The 25,653-nt window shown below is 36.2% G+C and overlaps 1 protein-coding gene across 6 annotated transcripts in view; it reads right to left on the reverse strand.

Annotated features, from left to right (window-relative positions):
• Nucleotides 1-25,653, reverse strand: part of NEO1 (neogenin 1) — a 251,220-nt gene that overhangs the window by 139,267 nt on the left and 86,300 nt on the right. For all 6 annotated transcript variants that reach the window (XM_060097038.1, XM_060097035.1, XM_060097034.1 and 3 more), the window contains exon 5: nucleotides 24,326-24,462. In XM_060097038.1, the coding sequence (XP_059953021.1) occupies nucleotides 24,326-24,462 (137 nt within the window). The remainder of the gene's footprint in view (nucleotides 1-24,325; nucleotides 24,463-25,653) is intronic.

Genomic DNA, 25,653 nt, shown 5'->3' on the forward strand with positions numbered 1-25,653 from the left:
TGGCAAAGATCAGCATCTTGCCAAATGATTTGGTTTTGACAATGACACAGAACACCCAACTGACCCCAGTCATTTCTCAGTATTCCAAAGTTCACAAACCAAATTCTGTCCATTCTGTTTCTTCAAAACTATAGAAGAAAATAATTTAGGCCTGTGATCATTACTGAATTTTATCTTCCACATAAATATTCCTTTCTTAAACTTTTACTGAGAAATAATTCACATATAACATTATACTACTTTCAGGTATACAATGTAATGATTCAATACATGTAATATTGCAAAATGATCACCAAAACAAGTCTAGTTAACATCAAAAAAAAGTCATTACAAATATTTTTCTTGTGATGAGAACCTTTAAGATTCACTGTCTTAGCAACTTTCAAATATACAATCCAGTATTGTTAACTATAGTCACCATGCTATACATTATATCCCCAGGACTTATTTATCTTATAACTGGAAGTTTGTACCTTTTGATCTCCTTCATCCATTTCACCCACCCTCCACCCCCAACGACCACCAATCTGTTTTCTGTATCTATAAGTTTGTTTGTTGTTGTTTTTAAGATTCCATCTATCAGGGCTTCCCTGGTGGCGCAGCGGTTAAGAATCTGCCTGCCGGGCTTCCCTGGTGGCGCAGTGGTTGAGAGTCTGCCTGCCGATGCAGGGGACAAAGGTTCGTGCCCCGGTCCGGGAAGATCCCACATGCCGCGGAGCGGCTGGGCCCGTGAGCCATGGCCGCTGAGCCTGCGCGTCCAGAGCCTGTGCTCCGCAATGGGAGAGGCCACAACAGTGAGAGGCCCGCGTACTGCAAAAAAAAACAAAAACAAAAACAAAAGAATCTGCCTGCCAATGCAGGGGACGTGGGTTCGAGCCCTGGTCCAGGAAAATCCCACATGCTGTGGAGCAACTAAGCCCATGCGCCACAACTACTGAAGCCCGCACGCCTAGAGCCCGTGCTCTGCAACAAGAGAAGCCACTGCAATGAGAAGCCTGCACACTGCAATGAAGAGTAGCCCCTGCTCTCTGCAACTAGAGAAAAGCCCGCGCGTAGCAACGAAGACCCAACGCAGCCAAAAATAAATAAATTTATTTTAAAAAAAAGATTCCATCTATCAGTGAAATCATGTGGTATTTGTCTTTCTCTAACTTATTTCATTTAGTATAATGCTCTCAAGGTCCATCCATGTTGTCTCAAATGGCAAAGAACAATTAAAAAAAAAGTTTGGACTCATTTTCCTTTTCTGATTCACAATGTGATGTCAAAAATTCAAGGAATAAATTTATCTATTAAAAACATCGAGTGTCATTTTTTTCTACTTTCTGAACAAGAATCACTGAAAGCAACTGGACAAGAATGAGTCTCAAAGACTCGGCTGAGGGGCTTCCCTGGTGGCACAGTGGTTGAGAGTCCGCCTGCCGATGCAGGGGACATGGGTTCGTGCCCCGGTCCGGGAAGATCCCACATGCCGCGGAGCGGCTGGGCTCGTGAGCCAAGGCCGCTGAGCCTGCGCGTCCGGAGCCTGTGCTCCGCAACGGGAGAGGCCACAACAGTGAGAGGCCCGCGTGCCGCAAAAAAAAAAAAAAAAAAAGACACAGCTGACACATAATAATGCAGCTTTTGTCATTCTGGGCTAGAAATGCTTAATTACTTTTCTGCGTTGCCTACTGTATCCTTGAGGATAAGAACTGCATCCTATTTGATTTTATCTCCAGTGAAACTAGATTCTGCCTTCTGCCCAATTTACAGTAGATACTGAATAAATATTGCTTGGAAAATATCTTTGATATTACTTTTAAGATAGTCATTGAAATTCTGTTTTTGTAATCACAGACCAGAAAAAAATCTAAATAAGCAATGAAGGGGATGGTGTGAGGAAACTCTACGCCCACCCTGCGCAGCCTCCAGTAGAGTAATGCCATGTTTATCTATCAATATTTTAAATTTCTGGCTTTCAAAATGAGATTTTACTTTTTAGTTCCTTGCCTCCCACATGCCCCCCCCCCCAATAAAAAAGTTTGAAAATCTCTGACATGATCTCAATCTAAGAAATCTTTCTGGACAAAAAGACCAGTAAAATGTTGGTTATCATTACAACGGGGATTGGGAAAAAGCAGAATAGATTTAGATTCACATAGCTTTGTGGCAGTTATTCTGGAATGTAGATTACGATTCAAAGCAGTTACATTTCCGATAAATTAAGGGTAACTGTGTTGTACTGAGATAAGATACTCCTGCTGGGGCAAGATCCCATCCCTGTGTATAAACTGGGTTTATCTGAAAGTGTCATCAATAAACAATGGTAGAGGGTGGGACTGTGTAAAGGTGGAAGAAATCTGCAATGAAGAAGAAATATGTTCTAGATATTCTTCTCACCAGGAGATTATCTTTCTACTTCCCATTTTGGAGCTTCTGAGTTCAATTTTTAGTAAGAAGTTCATAAAACTTCTGCTGCTCTCAATTCTGGCTATCGTCTCTTTAATGAAGAAAGAGGAATCTAACTAAAATTAAAGAAGAGAATGGGAGTTTAAGAGATGTAATATATTTGAGAAACTTACTGACAATATGACTAAAATTACTGGCATTCTTCCTAGCAAGGATCTCTGCAACAAATTTGGTAAATTTGATAGCACCCCTTAAAGTAAAAGAAATATTGTTCAATAAAAGTAAGACAGTAAATACCATACAGAACATATTCCCTCAGAAATACTGAATATATCTAAAAATCAATGAATAAGAGACCCGGAGTGGGCTAAGCTTAAAATTCTGAGGTCAAGACACGTAATTTAGGAAGTAGAATAGTAATGCCAAAGATGACAGTCAAACTTCCTCACTTATTTCTGGGCTAGAAGGGGATGACTTTGCCCTAATATCACAATTCTTATGTTCTTTAAATAAAGACTGAAGAATGCTTACTGATATTTTGTCCAATCTGCTCATCTAGACAAGCAAAAGTCCAGCATGCACTAGACTGGGCACAAGAGTGAAGTGTGACCGGCCTGGCTCACGGACTGCAAAATATGGTGCAAAGGTCATGTGATGGTTACTGGCATGTGACAAAACCAAAACAAGAAGTCTTCTGAGATGTCAATCTGAATGATCCAAGGAAGAAGCAGAATCTAGGTAAACAGGCAAAAAAGAACCAAAGAAAGTAGGATCAAGTGAAGAGGGCTTAGATAGAAAGAAAGATTCTTTGAACCCCGGGGGAAATTAGCTGAGGCACATTTACTAAATGCCTACAATGCGTCAGGGGCTATATTAGGCATCTTCTTTATATCATCACTACAAAGAAGGTGTTCTCATCTTCATTTTACAAATAAGAAAAATGAAGCTGAAGTAAACTGATTAATTTGTCAAGATCACATGGCCAGAGACTGGAAAACAGTGACATGCCACCAAAAACATCTCTCTTTTCATCATACCCTACTCCTTCTATGAGGTTCAGTGCTGATCTCTTAGTGGTTTTATAGAAACCAGGGATCCATTTCTATACCACAATTCCTGTTTATTTGCCCCACAAAGCTTCCCCCTGATTAGGGTCACTTGTTAACAGAAAATCACAATAGAGAGTTGAGTTCTTCTTATGCTGTATTTTGACTAATGCACAAACAACAAGCAGGTAGAATCTTCAGGCATCTCAATGGCTCTTCTATTCTGTAACATTTTCATGGTCAAAAACCATGCATCTGTATTCCACATAAATCTAGGTTCTAACCTTACATCACATTTCATTTTATTTCATGTGGATATTCCTTGTCTTTTCTAGAATACCTGCAGGTTCTCCCCTGAAGGTGGTTAGTTGCCATGGAAATGAGGCTACTGTAGTTCAGAATAAATTTACGTAACTATTAGAAAATTATTTCAAGCTTGTAAAATATGGGATTTATCTGAAAGCTAACATGACCACTGATGCGATAAAAATCTAAGAATTGTGAAACCAATCCAAAATGATTCAGGTTCCAACACAGTATTATAAAACAATTGTAAATCATTCTTAATTTACAGCAAGGACTTCAAAAATGTACAGTTTATAAAGTGAAATTGTGAAATAGTCTGGATAAAGACAGCAAACTATAAAAATGTCCCAACATCTCATCCACTAGTTGTCAAATATGCAGTGTCATGCACTACATTAGGTACTAAGGATCTAGAAGTTGACAAGACCTAGTCCTGTCTTCAAGGAACTCAGAATGGTAGGAGAGAAAGATACACAAAATGAAAAGAAATTTAAGTGTAACAGGTAAAGCAAGGAAGGTGTGTATAAGGTATATGTGCAAAACTAAAAAGTACCTAATGGAAAGAGGTGGGAAGAGGATGGGTACAAGAGATGGGAGTGAGCAGGGCTAGAGTTTCAGAGATTTCTGAAGAAAGCCAGGCAAGAGGGTGGGAAGAGAAAGATTCTAGGCAGAAGGGATGGTACAACAAAACAACTATATGGGGTTTCTCAGCAGCTAGCTGTTGCCCTTGAAATTAAAATACTTTGAGAAGCAGTGGCAATATTGCTCAGACTCAGACTCTCGTTCTCGCTCTGCTTGGCATTTGGAAGAAAAATGACCCCTTCAAGACAAGTAAGTATCCAGTATTCTGAAAATTACAGGGAGGAGACCTCAAGAGGAAGATATTTAAGGCTTCTTGCTATTTGGTTTGAGGTGATTTTAAGAAGAAAGTCAAAGAATATGACCCAATTTACACCATAACTTTATGACACAAATCATATCTCTCACATGGTACTTTGGCACCTTACTTTTCCTCATTTAATATATTCAAAGCATTTTAACTTGTCATTTAATAGTCTTCTAAAATATGATTTTTGCTGGATGCATAGTATTCTGGTATATGAAGAGACCATTATTTATTTAACCAATCAGCTATTGTTGGCCATTTAAAAGGTTTACAATTTTTCTCCATTAAATATCTATCACTCCAATAAATACATATCACTGCAATTTCTATGCAAAAATCTTTATACACATCCAGGATCATTTCATTAACGCGAATTATTAGACGTAGAACTGCTGGCCAAAGTAGGTGCAAATTTTAAGCCTTTTAAATTATATCATCAAACTGCTCTCCAAAAAGATTAAATTTGCACTACTACTACCAGCAATGTAGGAGACTCCCCATTTTACCGTAATTTTGCCAAAAGGAGGTTATTATTTTATTTTATTATTATTATTTTTTTTGCAGTACGCGGGCCTCTCACTGCCGTGGCCTCTCCCGCTGCAGAGCACAGGCTCCAGGTGCGCAGGCTCAGCGGCCATGGCTCACGGGCCCAGCTGCTCCGTGGCATGTGGGATCTTCCCAGACCAGGGCACGAACCCGTGTGTCCCCTGCATCGGCAGGCGGACTCCCAACCACTGCACCACCAGGGAAGCCCCAGGTTATTATTTTAAAACCCTCTATATAGGCCAAAAAAGGGGGCTACATTAACCTGCATTTATTCCACTATTAGCAAGGCTGAACTCTTTTCAGGTCAACTGTTCAGTTTCATAAACAGACTGTTTTATCTTTCCCTTTCCTTCAACTGAGGCTTTCTTTCATTCTTGTTAATTTATAAGTGCCACTTATATCTGCTGCAATTATTTTTCCAAGTTTTTAATTAAAGGATTTTGATCACTTTAGCCACTCTGAAGAATGGATTTCATAAGGGACCAGGTTAGAACAAGAGAGACCAGTTAGGATACTACTGCCACTGTCTTAGAAAAAAGATTAACTGAACTTGAACTAGGGGAGTAAAAGCAAGGAGAAAGAAAGACTAAAGAACTGGATGTGGGAAGAAATTTAGAAGATCAGAATGATCAAGAATGATTCCCAGATTTCTAGCAAAAGTGAATAGGTGGGCAGTGATACCACTGAGATACAGAAAAATCAGAGGAGAAAGATATTTAGGGAAAAATGTTAAGTTCAGTTTTGGGCAGGTGAAGTTTGAGGTACCTAGGGGCATCCAATTAGAAATGTCTGAAGCTCAGCAGAGGGTCTGGTCTAGGAATCTCGGAGTTACTGTTATGTAAGTTATATCTGAAACTGTGAGCGTGAAGAATAATAGGTTGAAGACAGAACTTTGTGGAACACTAATATTTTAATGAGAAAGTTGAAGAAAAGATGCTCATGAAAACAAAAGTAATGGACAGGAAAATAAGAGGAGAAACAAGATAAATACAGTGTTATCAAGCCAAAGTAGTGGAGCATTTCATGGGTCGTAAGTAAAGATGAAGGGATTCAATGCACACCAAGAAAGCAAACATGGATTTTAAGGGTTTTAAAGCAGCCATTTGGAAGAAAGCTCATCTTTAATGATTTCAGTATTTTTTTTTAAGTTTCATGGTGACTATGGAAGACCTCAAAAGGTCAAGAATGGGAATTAATAAAGATGATAAAGTACTGTTTGTGAACATATGTGTATATGAAGGTGACAATTATGACCTCAATAATATAAATGAGGGTAATGGTTCATCTTCCTCCAGAATAATCTTTTAGTGGTTTAAAAAAAAAACGCAGTTGCTTTTCACTTCCTCACACCATACACAAAAATGAACTCAAAATGGTTTAAAGACTTAAATATAAGACATGACCCAATAAAACTCCTAGAATAGAACACAGGCAAAACATTCTCTGACATAAATCATAGCAATGTTTTCTTAAGTCAGTCCCCCAAGGCAACAGAAATAAAAGCAAAAATAAACTAATGGGACCTAATCAAACGTAAAAGCTTTTGTACAGCAAATGAAACCATAAACAAAACAGAAAGACAGCCCACGGAATGAGAGAAAATATTTGCAAATGATGTGACCGACAAGAATTAATTTCCAAAATATACAAACAGCTCAATATCAAAAAAAAACAACCCAATCAAAGAATGGGCAGAAGACCTAAATAAACTTTTCTCCAAAGAAGACATACAGATGACCAACAGGCACATGAAAAGATGCTCAACTCCACTAATCATTAGAGAAATGCAAATCAAAACTACCAGTCCGTATGGCCATCATCAAAAAGTCTATCAATAATGAATGCTGGAGAGGGAGTAAAGAAAAGGGAACCCTCTTACACTGTTGGTGGGAATGTAAATTGGTGCAACTACTATGGAAAATAGTATGGAGGTTCCTCAAAAAATTAAAAATAGAGCTACCACATGATCCAGCCATCTCACTCCTGGGCATATATCTGGAGAGAACTATAATTCAAAGAGATACATGCACTCCAATGTTCACAGAGGCACTATTTACAATAGCCAAGACATAGAAGCAACCTAAATGTCCATCTAGAGATGAATGGATAAAGAAGATGTGGTATATACATACAATGGAATACTACTCAAGTAAGTCAGGCAGAGAAAGACAAATATCATATGATATCACTTATATATGGAATCTTAAAAAATGATGCAAATGAACTTATTTACAAAACAGAAACAGACTCAAAGACATAGAAAACAAACTTATGGTTAACCAAAGGGGAAAGGGGGGAGAGGGATAAATTAGGAGTCTGGGATTAGCATGCAAACTATTATATATAGAATGGATAAACACCAAGGTCCTACTTTTCACCACAGGGAACTATATTTAATATCCTGTAATAAACCATAATGGAAAAGAATATGAAAAAGAATATATCTATGTATAACTGAATCACTTTGCTGTACACCAGAAATTAACACAACATTGTAAATCAACTATACTTCAATAAAATAAAATTTTAAAAAAGATGATGTGGTGTGTACACACACACACACACACACACACACACAAATGGAATACTACTCAGCCATAAAAAAGAATGAAATAATGCCATTTGCAGCAACATGGATGGACCTAGAGATTACCATACTAAGTGAAGTGAGTCAGAAAGAGAAAGACAAATATCATATGATATCACTTATATGTGGAACCTAAAATATGATACAAATCAACTTATTTACAAAACAGAAACAGACTGACATAGAAAACAAACGTACGGTTACCAAAGGGGAAAGGTGGGGGTAGGGATAAATTAGAAGTTTGGGATTAGCAGATACAAACTACTATATATAAAGTAGATAAACAACAAGGTCCTACTGTATACCATAGGGAACTATATTCAATACCTTGTAATAAACTACAATGGACAAGAATATGAAAAGTATATATATATGTATGTATAACTGAATCACTTTGCTGTACACCAGAAACTAAGACAACTTGTAAATCAACTGTAGTTCAATTTTTTAAAGTAAATAAATAAATAAATACATCTCAGTTGCTTTTAAAATACTAAAAGTCTATGAAAAGCAAGGTACAAAGGAAAACATGAATAATAAAGTAACCACAAACATGAACTCGTTCTAGTTGTCATATTTCACGATTTCAACACAAAGTTTCATTCATATATTCAATAATTATTTGCTGATAATCTACAATGATAAAAAATTATTAAGACCAGTCCCTGTTGATAAGGACCTCAGTCTAGCAGCAGTGGGGAAAGGCACATAAACAAATCAGTGAGAAAAACTACTGGTAAAAAGAGAGCTATTTTAAGAGACATAATAATTACCTGAGGGTAAGAGAATGGTTAAGAAAAGCTTCAAAGAGGAGTGAGGTGAACTATTCTTTAAGAACTATCTAGAAATTTTAGCTGTGGGTGAAAGGATACAGGGAACAGAGCCATCAAATTGCATAGTATGTTCAGATCCTAAATGCTGTCTGATAAAGATGAATCCATTTCCATGCAAGGTTCAGGTGGAAGAGTGCCAGAAGTTTATTTAATTAACCCTTATAATAACTCATTTAACTGATAAAAGAAATGAAGAAACAGGTAAGTAAGTTAAATAACTTGGCCAAGTTCACATAGCTAAGTGACAGATGTAAGACTGGAACCCAGGCATTCTGGGTCCAGAGACTGCTGTTAACTGAGAGGTACCACAGAGAAGTAGTTAACACATGAAGGGTCTGGGTGTGTTCTGTACATATGCCATAAGGAGTTTGCGTTTATGCTAAGCCAAGAGAACTGAGAGTTCTAATAAATGAGAGCAGAACACTGTAATTAATCATGAAGTAAAGGAAAGTTAGATCACGAAGAAGACTGGGAGAAAAGGGGAGATCAGTGTCTTAATGTGGACAGAGATCAGAGTGAGCAGAATAGAAAGGCAGGAGCAGTATAGGGTTGGCCAAAATGTTCGTTCGGCGTTTTTCCGTAAAATGTCTCTAGTAGCGCTTAGTGATCTTTAACTTCATTCAAAACAATTTTGTTAGATTGTATTGTGACAGCTGTCATATCAGCATGCATTTTTAAAAAAACTTATCAAAAGTGGTGAATTTTTGTAGAGCCATCTTAATATTGAAGACAGAAGAAAAAAAGCAACTTTTCTGGCATATTACGCTTTATTACTTCAAGAAAGGTAAAAACACAACTGAAACACAAAAAAAGATTTGTGCAGTGCATGGAGAAGGTGCTGTAACTGATCAAACATGTCAAAAGTGGTTTGCCAAGTTTCATGCTGGAGATTTCTCACTGGATGATGCTCCATGGTCGGGTAGACCAGTTGAAGTTGATAGCAGTCAAATCAAAACAATAACTGAGAACAATCAACCACACGGGAGATAGCTAACATACTCAAAATATCCAAATCAAGCTTTGAAAACCATTTGTACCAGCTTGGTTATGTGAATCGCTTTGATGATAGGGTTCCACATAAGTTAAGCGAAAAAAACCTTCTTGACTGTATTTCCGCATGCGATTCTCTACTTAAATATAATGAAAATGTTCCATTTTAAAAACAAATTGTGACTGGCGATGAAAAGTAGACACTGTACAACAGTGTGGAATGGAAGAGATCATGGGACAAACGAAATGAACCACCACCAACCACACCGAAGGCCGGTCTTCATCCAAAGAAGGTGATGTTGTGTATATGGTGGGATTGGAAGGGAGTCCTCTTATTATGAGCTCCTTCTGGAAAACCAAATGATTAATTCCAACAAGTACTGCTCCCAATTAGACCAACTGAAAGCAGCACTCGCTGAAAAGCATCCGGAATTAGTCAACAGAAAGTGCATAATCTTCCATCAAGATAACACAGCAAGACTGCATGTTTCTTTGATGACCAGGCAGAAACTGTTATAGCTTGGCTGGGAAGTTCTGATTCATCCGTTGTATTCACCAGACATTGCACCTTCGGATTTCCATTTATTTTGGTCTTTACAATATTCTCTTAATGGAAAAAATTTCAATTCCCTGCAAGACTGTAAAAGGCGGGCTTCCCTAGTGGCGCAGTGGTTGAGAGTCCGCCTGCCGATGCAGGAGACACGGGTTCGTGCCCTGGTCTGGGAAGATCCCACATGCCGCGGAGCGGCTGGGCCCGTGAGCCATGGCCGCTGAGCCTGCGCGTCCGGAGCCTGGGCTCCGCAATGGGAGAGGCCACAACAGTGAGAGGCCCGCGTACCACAAAAAAAAAAAAAAAAAAAAAGACTGTAGAAGGCACCCGGAACAGTTCTTTGCTCAAAAAGATAAAAAGTTTTGGGAAGATGGAATTATGAAGTTGCCTGAAAAATCGCAGAAGGCAGTGGAACAAAAGGATGAATATGCTGTTCAATAAAGTTCTTGGTGAAAATGAAAAATGTATCTTTTATTTTTAATTAAAAACCAAAGGAACTTTTGGCCAACCCAATAGGGTGACATTAGGGTATGATTTCAGAGAAAGATGGTGTAATTTAAAACTTCAGTGATAGATTTGTTATGAGTATTAACAAAGTCAATTTAGAATTTATCAATTTGTCTCACAAAAATACAAATGGAAAAATTTATTCTTTTGGGGGGGAGGGAGGATGTGTATCATAGGCAATTATGAATGTTTTAAGAGAAAAGGAAAAACCCCTGTTTAAAAAAAAAAACTCATGACCCATTTTAAGTGTTATCGACAATCTGAGATGACAGGAAATACACGATGAGCTAATTCACGTCACAGCATGTGTAGAAATCCCAGGAGTTAACGATAAAACAATAAATTTGAAATATTTAACAGATGAGGACTGAACTTATAACCCTTTCTGCATTAACACTCACTAAGGCATTTCCTGTAGCTGTAACTTTTTAAAAAATAACAGAAATCAGACAGCTATGACTATAAATATAACTATATAAATAAATACACATATATAACCTCCAACCATTTCTCATAAACTGCTTTCCCCATCAGAAAAAGAAACAAATACTTTCAGTTATGGGACAAGATTCAATATAAAATTTTCCAAAAATTTTTTGTACATAGTGACTTCCTATCTATAAACGAAAAGAGAAGGCCTCATGTGACACACATTAACATTACAGCTTGAATTACTGTAAATACCACCTAGATTTTGAAATAGAACATTAACACACCAGAAACCCCATTGTGCAATAGTCACTACCCTGCTCTTGTCCAAAAGTGATCACTATCGTGATGAATTGGGAGATTGGGATTGACATATATATACTAATATGTATAAAATGGATAACTAATAAGAACCTGATGTATAAAAAAATAAATAAGATTTAAAAAAATAAAACCATAGGTTAGTTTTGCCTATTTTTAAACTTTATAAAAATGGAATCATACAGTATGTATAATTTCGTGCCTAGCTTTTTTGATTCAATGGTATTATCCATGTTGTTGAGCGGTGGTCTGTCAATTTTCATTGTTGATAATATGCCACTGTATGATTAGAACACTATTCTATGGCTGATTGTTTCTGGTTTTGATTTACTGTGAATAAAGCTGGTGAGAACATTATCATGCATGTTTTTTGATGCATATAGTTATATACTTCTGATGAGTATACTCCTAGGAATACAACCATTGTAAAAGATAACGTTTGTATGCAGTTTTAGTAGAGTCTGCCAAACAGTGATTAAATCAATGTATAGTCCTAACAGCAGTATATTAGAGTCCCCATTATTGTTCCTCATCTTAGCCAACACCTGGTATTGTCAGTCTCTTGAGTTTTAACCACTCTGGTGGAGTACAGTGGTACCTCATTGTGGCTTTATATTTCTCTAAGAACTAATAAGAACCTCTTTTTCAAATGTTTAGTAGTCACCTGGAGACCTATGAGGTAGCTGTTCAAGTCTTGCCCATTTTCTACTGGATTATCTGTCTTTGTTTACTTACTGATCTATAGTTCTTTACAGAGTCTATATCAGAGGTTGAAACTTTTTCTAAAAAGGGCCAGATAGTACATATTTTAGGCTTTGTGGGCCATGTGGTCTCCGCCACAACTACTCAACTCCTTTGCTGTAGCATGAAAGCAGCCACAGTCAATACATAAATGAGTGTGACTGTGTGCCAATAAAACTTCATTTATGGACAATAAAATCTGAATTTCATAAAATGTTATATATCACTAAATATTATTCTTCTGATATTGTTCAACCATTTAAAACTATATAAACTATTTTTAGTTCACAGGCTGAATAAAATGAAGGGGTTGGCAGACTTGGTCCATGAGCTGTATTTTGCTGACTCTTGGTCTAAATAAAGACCTTTGTCAAGTTATATATAAGTCTTGTCTTGTTATTCTTTACAAGAATCAACTTCTGGCTTTGCTGAAACTCTTTATTTTGAATGTTTGTTTTCTATTTCATTAATTTTTGCTCTTATGATTACTTGTTTACTTTGGGTTAAATTTGTTATTCTTTTTATAGCTTTTTTGAGATGGATATTTATTTGTTTATTTATTTTATTGAAGTACAGTTGATTTACAATATTGTGTTAGTTTCTGGTGTACAACAAAGTGATTCAGTCATATAATATATATATATATTCTTTTTCAGATTCTTTTCCATTATAGGTTATTACGAGATATTGAATATAGTTCCCTGTGCTATACAGTACAGTACCACCTTGTTGTTTATCTACTTTATATAGAGAAGTTTGTATCTGCTAATCCCAAACTCCAATTTTTCCCTCCCCCTACCCTTCCCTTTTGGTAACCATAAGTTTGTTTTCTTATGTTTGTTTTTGTTTTGTAAATAATTTCATTTGTATCATACTCCAACTAGTATGATAATCCTTAGCTCCATCCATGTTGCTATAAATGGCATTATTTCATTCCTTTTTATGGCTGAGTAGTATTCCACTGTGTGTGTGTATACCACATCCTCTTTACCCATTCGTTGAGATATATATTTAAATCGCTAAATTTTCAGCATTTTCCCCCTTCTAATATATGTACTTAAGGCTATAAATTTCCTCTAAGCATCCCCTAAGTTTTGAAAGGTTAAGTTAACAAAGATATGACCTATTTTTAAATTTTCATCATTTCATTTCTGACCCACAGATTATTTCAAAGTGAGTCACTTAAGTTTCAACGTGAGTCACTTAAGTTTCAAACACTAGGAGATCTTGAACTTACCTTTTTTTTTTAAAGTCACTTTTCTGTAATTAGTTCCAACCTTAATTCCAGTGGTCAAACCTATAGAATTTCTATTCTCTCAAATTTAAAATTTGTCCTGTAGTCAGTATATGGTATATTTTATTGGGTGGGCCAAAAAGTGCCTTTGGTTTTTTAAGTAAAAATAAAAGATACATTTTTCATTTTCACCAAGAACTTTACTGAACAATGTATTTCACCCTTTTGTTCCACTACCTTCTGCCATTTTCCAGGCAACTTCATAATTCAATCTTCCCAAAACTTTTTATCTTTTTGAGCAAAGAACTGTTCCAGGTACCTTGTATAGTCTTCCAGGGAATTGAAATTTTTTCCATCATTCACTTTGTAATAAAGTAGAAACTAACACACCATTGTAAAGCAATTATACTCCAATAAAGATGTTTAAAAAAAAGAGAGAGACTATTGTAAAGACCAAAATAAATGGAAATCCAAAGGTGCAATGTCTGGTGAATACGACGGATGAATCAGAACTTCCCAGCTAAGCTGTAACAGTTTCTGCCTGGTCATCAAAGAAACATGCAGTCTTGCTGCATTATCTTGATGGAAGATTATGCGTTTTCTGTTGACTAATTCCAGATGTTTTTCAACGAGTGCTGCTTTCAGTTGGTCTAATTGGGAGCAGTACTTGTTGGAATTAATCATTTGGTTTTCCAGAAGGAGCTCATAATAAGAGGACTCCCTTCCAATCCCACCATATACACAACATCACTTTCTTTGGATGAAGACCGGCCTTCGGTGTCGTTGATGGTGGTTCATTTCGTTTGTCCCATGATCTCTTCCATTCCACACTGTTGTACAGTGTCCACTTTCATCACTCGTCACAATTTGTTTTAAAAACGGAACATTTTCATTATATTTAAGTAGAGAATCACATGGGGAAATACAGTCAAGAAGGTTTTCTTCACTTAACTTATGTGGAACCCTATCATCAAAGCGATTCACATAAAGAAGCTGGCGCAAATGATTTTCAACACTTGATTTGGATGTTTTGAGTATGTTGGCTATCTCCCGTGTGGTATAACGTTGATTGTTCTCAGTTATTGTTTTGATTTGATCGCTATCAACTTCAGCTGGTCTACCCGACCGTGGAGCATTGTCCAGCGAGAAATCTCCAGCATGAAACTTGGCAAACCACTTTTGACAAGTTTGATCAGTCACAGCACCTTCTCCATGCACTGCACAATCTTCTTTTGTGTTTCAGTTGCGTTTTTACCTTTCTTGAAATAATAAAGCATAATATGCCAAAATTTTTGCTTTTTTCTTCCATCTTCAATATTAAAATGGCTCTACAAAAATTCACCAATTTTGATAAGTCTTGCTTTAAATGCACGCTGATGTGACAACTATCACATACAATCCAACAAAATTGTTTAAATGAAGTTGAAGACATCTAAGTGCTACTAGAGTCATCTTACGGAAAAAACTGAAGGAATCTTTTGGCCCACCCAATAGTAACGGTTCACAGGCACTTATAAAACATAGAATTTATTTGTTTGGTGCAATATTTTATAAATGTCAATAAGGTCAAGTTTGTTAATTGTGCTGTTCAGTTCTGTAATATAACTTTGTGGTTTTTATTTTGTATGTACTTATTTGCCTGTGCTATATATCCTATCAGCTACTGAAGTGTGTTAAAATTTATCACTAGGACTGTGGGTTTGTCTCGTCTACTTCTCCTTGTAGTTCTATCAGTTTCTGCCTTTCACATTTTGAAATTATGTTACGAGGTAATACATACTTAGAATCGTTTTATTTTCCTGGTATATTAACTCTTAATAATATGAAATGTCCCACTTTATCTCTAATAATGCATCTTGCTTTTTTGCTTGGTATCTACAACAGCTTTTTTCCAGTTAGTTTAGGCATGGTTTACCTTTTTCCATCCTTGTCATTTTCAAATTTTCTGTATCCTTATATTTAGTGTGTCTCCCATATAAGTAATACATTGTTAGGTTTTAATTTCTTTCCAATCTGACTTTTAATTAGAGTAGTTAGTCCATTTACAATTACTGATATATTTGTATTTAAATCTACCATCCCACTATTTGCTTTCTATTAGTCCATCTTATTCTATATTCCTTTTCCTTTCCTTTCTTACCTTCTTTTGGAGAATTTTTAATTTTATTTTTATTTTCTTCTTCTATTATCTTGTTAGTTATAGATTCTTCTATTATTCTTTCAAGGCTTCTCACAGAGATTACAGTACACATCCCTGCCTTATTAATCTCTAATATAAAGTAGTACTTCACCACTTGCTGGAAATTTTAAGAACCTTAGAAGACTAACTCCATATCCTTACTCCTGACTTATACGTTTGTGTACTGTATTTTAAATCTCATATAACATTATTTTACATATTCAATATTCACTTAGATTTACCCAAATATTTAACTTTTCCTTTGCTCCTCATTTTTCTTTCATCACCTAACTTTCATGAAAAATACCATCAATTTGTGATGCGATCAAAGTCATCAATGTTTTATGTCATGATTTCTGCACCTAAAGTTTTACCTAAAGTAATCTGTTCCTGCTCCTAGGTGACAAAGTTATTCTCCTACAATTTCTTCTATTAACTTTACAGTTTTGCCCTTCAAATTTCAGTCACTATTAAACCAAATGCAAGTCATTTGCATGATCATTGTAACATAGAAATTCAATTTTTTTTCTCTCCATTTTAGGAAGCCATTTCCCCCCAAACCATTTACTGAACAATTAGCCCATTCCTCATTCCTTCCACTGGTCTATTTCTCAGTTCTTGTGACATACAATACTTTCTTTAAAAAAAAAAAATCACTGTGACTTTTTAATACGTTTAAATATCTTGTATAGCAAGCTCTCACTCTTTTTACTTTCCATAGCAAACCCAGTAGTTCACAAACCTTTATTCTTCTCTGTACATTTTAGAAGAAAACTTCCAGGTTCATCAAAAAATCCATTAAGAATCTTGATTCATATACGACAAATTTATACATTAATTTGGGAGGATGAATGACATTTTAAATATTATATCAACCCATCCAAGAGCATGAAATATCTATTTTGCTACTTATTTATCATCTATGTTCTCTACTAGAGTTTTAAATTTTTCTTGACAAAGGTCTTGTATATTCTTGGTGAGTTATCTTTCTAGATATTTTATAGTTTTTTCTACTGAAAATTTATCTATTTTAAAATAATTTTTCTTTTTAAATATTAAATATTTTCTATTGATTATTGCTGGTATAGAGAAATAATTTTGATTTTGATAAATTTATCCTGTATGGCAAACCTGCCCAGTGTTGTTTTCTATTATATACTAGTTTGCTGATTCTGTAGGTGATTTCAGGTAGACAATCAAATCATCTGTCAATAGAACAATCTTATCTCTTCTTCCCATTTCAACACTATTATTTCTTTTTCTTCTCTTATGGTACTGGTAGAACTATGTTATTAAATAGTAGAGGTAACTCTGGCCAACCTAAACTTTTCTGTCTCTTCTGTCATTTTCTGAGAGGAGTATCGTAAACTCTCTAACAATTATTGATTTATCTATTTCCCTCAGCTGTTATTTAGTTTTTGTTTGATATATTTTGAGGCTGCATATATATTTATATTGACTATACTGTTTTTTTAGCTTTCTTTTATTTTTAATTAGTTTTTATTGGAATATAGTTGCTTTACAATGTTGTGTTAGTTTCTTGCTGTACAGCAAAGTGAATCAGTCATACATATATCCCATGTTTTTTAGATTTCCTTTCCATTTAGGTCACCATAGAGCACTGAGTAGAGTTCCCTGTGCTATACAGTAGGTCCTCATTAGTTATCTATTTTATACATAGTAGTGTATACATGTCATTACCAATCTCCCAATTCATCCCACCCCCCCTTCCCCCCCTGGTAATCATAAATTACCATACATCTTGATTCTACTTCTGCTTTGCAAATAAGTCCATCTCTACCATTTTTCTAGATTCCACATATAAGTGATATCATACAATATTTATTTTTCTCTTTGACTTTACTTCAATCTGTATGACAATCCCTAGATCCGTCCAAGTCTCTGCAAATGGCACTATTTCATCCCTTTTTATGGCTGAGTAATATTCCAGATTATACATATGTAACATATCTTCTTTATTCATTCCTCTGTTGATGGACATTCAGGTTGCTTCCATATCCTGACTATTGTAAATAGTGCGGCAATGAACATCAGGGTGCATGCATGCATCCTTTTTTTTTTGCGGTACGCAGGCCTCTCACTGTTGTGGCCTCTCCCGTTGTGGAGCACAGGCTCCGGGGCCATGGCTCACGGGCCCAGCCGCTCCACAGAATGTGGGATCTTCCCAGACTGGGGCACGAACCCGTGTCCTCTGCATCGGCAGGCAGACTCTCAACCACTGCGCCACCAGGGAAGCCCGCATGCATCCTTTTGAATTATGGTTTTCTCTGGATATATGCCTAGGAGTGGGATTGCTGGGTCATATGGTAGCTCTATTTTTAGTTTTTTAAGGAACCTCCGTACTGTTCTCCATAGTGGGTGTACCAATTTACATTCCCACCAACAGTGTAGGAGGGTTCCCTTTTCTCCACACTCTCTCCAGCATTTACTGTTTGCAGACTTTTTGATGATGGCTACTCTGACTGGGGTGAGGTGATACCTCATTGTAGTTTTGATTTGCATTTCTCTAATGATTAGTGATACTGAGCATCCTTTCATGTGTTTGTTGGCAATCTGTATATCTTCTTTGGAGAAATGTCAATTTAGGTCTTCTGTTCATTTTTGGATTAGGTTGTTTGTTCTTTTGATATTGAGGTGCATGAGCTGTCTGTATATTTTGGAGATTAATTCCTTGTCAGCTGCTTCGTTTGCAAATATCTTCTCCCATTCTGAGGGTTGTCTTTCAGGTTGGTTTATGGTTTTCTTTGCTATGCAAAAGCTTCTAAGTTTAATTATGTCCCATTTGTTTATTTGTATTTTCATTTCCATTACTCTAGGCGGTTGATCAAAAAAGATCTTGCTGTGATTTGTTGACTGGATGTTTTGTGTTATATCTTCTTGATCTATGATTCCTCTTACGAATAAATGTTCCTTCTGCTATTTTCGTCTTTTAGCTGGCTATCTCAACTTTCTTTTGTTTTGCCTATTATGTCTTTTCTATCCTTTTATTTTAAATCTCACTGTCTTATTAGTTTTATGTGTATCTTTGCAAACAAAATATTGGGGTGTTTTTGTAACCTAATCTGCTTTTAATTGATGAGTTTGACCCATTTACATTATTAAAATTACCATTATATTGGGAGTTATTTCTACATTTTATTCATACTTTGTCTTTATACTATACAATGTTTATTTTTTCCCCCTTTTGTGCTTTCAGTTAGATAAACCTTTCTTCTGCTGTTTAAAAGCTATATGTATATTCTATTTCATTCTGTGGTAATTGCCCTTAAGTTCCAAACTCATATTTTACTTCTTAATATTTATATCTATAGGTGTAGATATTAGTATTTCTAGCTTTCTCCTAACAACACACGTACACCTGTCTACACCCACTACTTTGTATTGTCAAAAATTTTAGTAGTTGGCTATCATTAACATACTTTTTCTTTACTTTGATTCTCTCCTTTTTAAAAAACAACAATAATGAATGTTCCCAAGTTACTAATGCTGCACAGCAAACCCCAAAACATAAAACAACCATTATTGGCATAAAACAACCATTATTTTCTTATGCTCACAGATCCTGTAGGTCAGAAATTACGACAGAGCACAGCAGGGATAGCAGGGATGGCTTATCTCTGCTCCACAATGTCTAAGAAGACTTGAATGTCTGGGGGTGACACAGAAAGCTGAGGGCTGAAATCAACTGAAGACTTTTTCATTCACAAGTCTGGTTCCTTGGTTAGATGACCTGAAAGTTGGTCTCAGGTGGAGCTGTCTATTAGAGCACCTACAATGTAGGCTTTCCTCGTGGTCTGGGCTTCACACAGCATGGTAGCTAGGTTCTGAGATGGAGATCCCAAGAGGAAGTGTCTGGAAAGCACTAACTTCAAGAGAACCAAGAGGACTCTACATGGCTTTTTATAAGCCTCAGAAGTCTTATGATAACTCTATTGATTCAAATAGCTCTAAGCCTACTCAGATTCAAGGACAAGGGGTGTAATAAACTCCAGCACTCACTAGGAGGACTTCAAAGAATTTGGGGGCTACATTTTAAAACTCCCATATCTCTTACAGCCTTTCCTGAATGTGTCTCTTCTTATTTGAGTATTCATTCCAAAAGTGCTTTCGGTGTGTATTTTTGTGTAGCAAACCTTCTTAGGTCTTGTATGATGAGAATTTTTACTATGCCTTACATTTTGGGTACATATAAATGCTATGTGAATTCAATGTTCTTTTCCTTTAAACCTTTAAAAAATTACTCCACTGTCCTCTTGAAATCACATCTCTCAAAATCAACACTAGGTGCAATCTAATTCTTGTCCCTTTATAGGTGATCTGCTCTTTGTCACTGGGAGCTTTTAGAAGCTCTTTTTGACTTTGATGTTATCAGCCACTGTAAATGAGTCTAATGGTGAGTGTTTTCTCCTCTCCAATATTTAGCAGTCATTAAAAGCCCTCTCAATCTAAGGTCTTCCATTAATCTTTAATTCTGAGAAATTTATCTTAATTATTTCTTCAAATATTTCTTTCTCTCTTTTTACTTCAGATCTCCTCTAGGATTCCTATTTATCTGGATACAAGCCCTTCTACATCTAAATTTCACACCCCTTGGTTTTTATTCTATGCATTCTCTCATTTAATGCTATGTTCTTAGAGAGTTTCTCAATGTAATCTTCCAACTCAGGAGTTTGTTCATCAGCTGTATACCTTAGACTATTACTCAGTCTACCGTGTTCTTTATCTTCACTACATTTTTCATACCTAATATTTCTACTTGGTTCTGTTTTCACATTTTCTAGTTCTTGCATTATATTGCTAATATCTTTCTTATCTCCTTAAATGTATTTATCATGCTTATTTTAAATTCTTGGTCAATTCTTCCACTAATTCTCCATCAGATGGTATATGTTATTCACTTGGTTGTCTTTCTCTGAGAGCAGCTGTACATTTCAGGGGAGTAGTTTGGCTATAAACTAATGTTCTTCTGGTGTACCAGCCTCTCTATCTGAGAACATGTATGGTCACCAGGCCCTAACTGCAGGAGGATGAGCCCTGGAGCAAAGAGCCCTATGGACCTCAGAACTACTGTTTTTTATTCCAATTTGCTGGGCATTCCACAGGTAACTCCTCTGGTCAAGGTTTCATATTTAAATTCTTAGGTAGAAATAGCACGGGCCTCAGAGTCTTCCTAGGTTGAAACCTACCAATTTGGGAGTTTGGAGGCAGTGTGGGGGAAAAAGTTGAAAAGTGATCCCCTAAGGGCAGTCAGGCCATACCAGTTTCATTAATGCCATCAGAGCCCCAGTAGACCTTTTGAATGGACATGGAAGCCTGGGCCATTCCTGTTCATTTCTGCTGTGAAAAGACAGGCAAAGATAGTCTCAAGGCAACACCAGCGGGTAAGATAAAATTTAATAGCTTCCTTCCAATCTACTTTCTCACTGTTACCGCTGGCAGTCCTTCATCCCAGGCTGCAGCCACCACCCCCACAAACCATCTTTCACTCATCCATAAACACATACAGGTTCATAGCGCCTCAGTCTCCCCATAATTCCCTCTCACTCCTTTAGTTTCTTCAGAGTTCATTTTGGGTGAGGGAGTCAACAGCTAGAATTAGTTTGACAGAAAATGGAAACCAGCCTAGAAACTACTTTCTTCATCAAAGGTGTAAAGTCTTGCTCAATTTCAACCACTCCCAACCCAGTTCAAAGATTTCAGGCAAGCAGATGAATGAAAAGTTAATATTTAATAGAACATCTTACCACCGAAAAAGCTACCTGGGGCATCTAGTTTAGAGAGTAATTCTTTCATGGATAGAAATCTTATGCCATCTCTAGCTTCATACCTTTGAAAACACCTTTTACCTATTTTTTCTAACTTTTCATCAACCATAGACTTATAAAGCATTCGGTGTAAACTTCTGGGTGAAATAAAAAACAACCAAAACTCTTCTATTGGTCTGCTCACTAAGATTTTTGACCTTGAGATATTTTTAAGCACCATAGTTCCCCAGTCATCTACTGAAAATCAAAATCATGGCAGACACTCTCAAACACATATGTACAACTATTAGCCTCAAGCCAATCTGAAACTATGTTAGATATAGAGAAGTTAGCAGTTAGGCTGCTATTTCAATAGTAGGCAAAAATGGAAGGACCTAACATAGAACCTTAGACATTCTCCCCAATTGAAGTTGGGGAGGAAAAGAAAGAGTTGGTGAACTGTTGATAAGACTTGGTAAGTAAATGAATTTGGTTGCTCCCTAAAATAAGGGCATCAAAAAAGCTAGTTCAACCTTAAACTGTATTGTGGAATACAATATCTAGTACCAAGGAGGTGATGTTTTTGCTCTATTCTGTACTGGTAAGATGGCATCAGTAATACTTTTCAGTTCTGAGCACCACACCACATTCTCTGAAGGTCAAAATCTTTTTAATTTTTGCCAATATGATGGTGGGGAAAATGGTATCTTTTAAATTTGTATTTTTCTGACTGCTAGTAAAACTGACTATCTACTGATGAAGAAATGCAAATAGCTAATAAACTCCTGTGAATTGCCTGTTGGCAGTCTTTATCAGCTTTCTTTAGGTTCTTTTTTAAAAAATCTCTTTCTGAAAGGTCTCTTTATTTTAATGATTCTGACCCTTTCTCAGTTATGCGTTACAAATATTTTCTCCCAGTCTATCATCTGCACAGGGTTTTTCTATAACTTTTTTTTTTTTTTTTTGCGGTACGCGGGCCTCTCACTGTTGTGGCCTCTCAACCACTGCGCCACCAGGGAAGCCCCTATAACTTTTTAAAAATGTGTATGTTGTCAGAATGTGTTGGTTTTTGCTTGACATGCCATTTTCTCTTTTTCCTAAGATAGTCTCTCCCATCAGAGATAATACAAATGCTATCCCATATATTCTTCACCTTTTCACATTTAGACCTTTGAACTGAAGTAGAGATCCAACTTTATTTCCTTCCACTTAAAAGTCTTTTGTACCAATACCCTTTAATAAATAAAACACTTTTCCCCTCTGAATTGAAGTACCAATTTGATAATATTTTAAAGTCCCATAATTACTTGTAACAGCTGGATTTTATTCCTTTCTATTGTCTAGTCTATTCTTGGGCCAATGCCATGCTGTTTTGACTGGAGAAGGTTATTTAATTTTAATATCTGCGTTTCTTCACTCTTATTCTTTTCTCAGTTTTCTAGAATGTATTCACTTAAAGGGCATTTTCTTTAGGCACAGATGATAAGATGGAACAGGATACAAAGTACCAGATGTATGTGTTATCCTGTAACTAAAAACTGCAGTTAATTAAGCTAATAGAATCTTAATTAGATTCCATACAATGAATAAAAACAAAGAGTAGAAATTAATTGCATGGACAAATGTAACTAATACATATGGCAGACACTACGCCTCCCATTTGAGGCTAATAACAAGGTATTTTACTTTGGAGGAAACTGAGGCACAGGTAGAAAAATGGAGAGAGTACCAAGCCAAGAACCTGACCAACGAAAAAAAACAAAAAGAGAAAACATCCACCAAGGGAGGCACGGAAGTTCACTAATATTTTACTTGTCCAGTTCCAATTACCTAGAGGTAAAGAAATCGGTCATTCTACCACTGGTCTAATCCTACTTACTATCTAGCCAGAGCAATGGTTGAGCTCAAGTGAGTTAACAGTTATATGAATTCTAAGGCCTGCTCTTTTGATTTGCAGAGATTATGAATCCACCCACAAATAGCAATACAGAATATAAACATTCTATGCCTCTGCCAGCACAGAACCCCAATGTGCTCCCCAATTCCTATCAAACAGAGTAGGAATGTGACTACTTTCCACTCTGAAACCCACAAAATGTACCAAGAGAAAGAAACCTTCATATAAAATACGAGATCACCCCAAACCATGTATCAGGAAGTATTCTATCAAATACAATACACTTTGAGACAACGTGATAATGAATATAATAAGTTAATATATACCTCTACATATCCAAGCAGTGCTGGATTTCCCTAAAAGTAACAGAGAAGATCTTAAAGATTTTTATCTGAAACAAAGACAGATTTGCAGACAATTCATAGGAGAGAGAGCAAATGTTCCTTTGAGGGTACATTTCCATAAGGAGGAAGAACAAGGGAGATGGGGAGATTATGTGTACATGCCATGGTCATTTTCTTTGACTTCCAAATCAGAGAACCTACAAGGGAGATGCTGTGATGGTCAGCATTAGTTGAAAAGAAAGAAATCATCACATCAAACAGGTGTTACGTTGAGAGCCACACTGTGCTCCTTCCTAGGTGATCTATTCACCCTAAAGGAGGGAACACCAATGCTTAGGATATGTGGTTCTGGGTCAGAGGAAGAGACAGCATTTTTGAGAGAAGAAAAGTGAACTGAACCTTCCAGATGCCATAGATCACACCCTTCCCTACCCTACAGTACAGATAATAACAACAATAACTAACTTTGAGCTTTTCCCATATTCTAGTCACTATTCTGGGAGTTTTACAAGCATTACTCTTCTAGTCCTGAAAACAACTCCAGTGAGGTAAGTACTCTTATTATCTCCACTGTACAGATGAGAAAAATGAAGGTCAGAGAAGTAAATTTCCTATGGTTATATAGCTAGGAAGTATAAGACCCAGCATTTGAACTCAAGTAGCCCATTTACTTTTAACTATTATGGTGTATTGCCTCTTCCACATTAACGTCTAATAATTACAAACCCATAAATTACATAGGATTTTTAAAATTTATAAAGGAAATATTTGCATACCTTGTACTGTAAGCTCTGCTTGAGCTTCAATTGTCTCATTTCCATTATCAGCTATACAAAAATAAGTGCCAGCATCATCCTCGGTGACACCACTGATCTCCAGACTACCACCTGCCAGCAATACCAATCTTTCAGAGCTGCATTAAAAAATATTGATACATTTCAGAACCAGGAAAATAATACCTGAAAAACATTCCACATAAAACAGATAAAACACTTAGTATTATTTATACAGCTATAGATGGACTGAGACCAACATAAAATATGAGACTTTAATTTAGTCCAATTTGCTTTGCTCATATTTCACATGCATAAATATCACAAATATAAATCAAAATGTTACAATGAATTATCTCCGACACTTTAATTATTCCCAAAGGGATATCATTTTTGTGACCAATTCTACTTCCCACAATCCATCTCTGCTTCTTTACTCTGCCCAGTTTTTTTTGCAAATTATGTAATTTTCAAGTCTGGTATCAATCAGAGTCACACAACCACACCTATGCCATACTCAAATGACTAACAGACAGGGCAAATGTCAGATCAGAAACAGTAAGTCATGGGGTCACAGTGCCTACTGAAAGTTTCCGACGGTGGCTTCGCTAGGAAAGGGAGGAAAAGAGGAAGGGAAGGGAGAGAGAACAGTTGTCAGAGAGCAGCTTCCTGGGTGTGGTAGCTGGGCATGAACCAGCCACCGTCACGCCATTATCAACAAGGATGCTGATCATTACTAACCCAACTCTACAGAGTGACTTAAGTCTATTTAAAGAAAATATATATTTTTTATTTTTGTACAGGCAAAGTATTTTTATAAAGGAATTTTGCTATATGTAACATTGAGATATATTATATATTATTTGAAGTTATCCTTGGAAAGGAAAATAACTACCAGAAGAAAATTTCATTTCCTCTCCCTACTCCCTCCTTCCCTTTTTCTCTCCCTCAAAGAGAATATTTAAAAAGAAAGCCAAATGATCCTATAACATCAAGGAAGAAATCACAAACCAACATTCTGATGAAATTTTTATAAAGTGAATAAGCTTAGTTAAATTTGGAGATTTTAGAGAGTTACAATTTTATTTTTACTTTGAGGTTCTACATCTAACTGATTTTCATAGGCAGATTTCTCTCTCAAATCTTAATATTGTTATATTTCCTGTCTGTATCTATGCTCAACAAAAAAGTTTTGATTACAATTTGGCTTTTCATATGGAATTCTTGACAGGGAAAAAAGTCAGAGGAAACGACGACTATTCAGTCTGCGCCACACTTAGTAATTCTCATTGTAAGTAAAGTGCTATCTTGGCCTAAGTTTCAGTACACTG

The sequence above is a fragment of the Mesoplodon densirostris genome, chromosome 4, assembly GCF_025265405.1.
Source record: "Mesoplodon densirostris isolate mMesDen1 chromosome 4, mMesDen1 primary haplotype, whole genome shotgun sequence".
Lineage (NCBI taxonomy): Eukaryota > Metazoa > Chordata > Mammalia > Artiodactyla > Ziphiidae > Mesoplodon > Mesoplodon densirostris.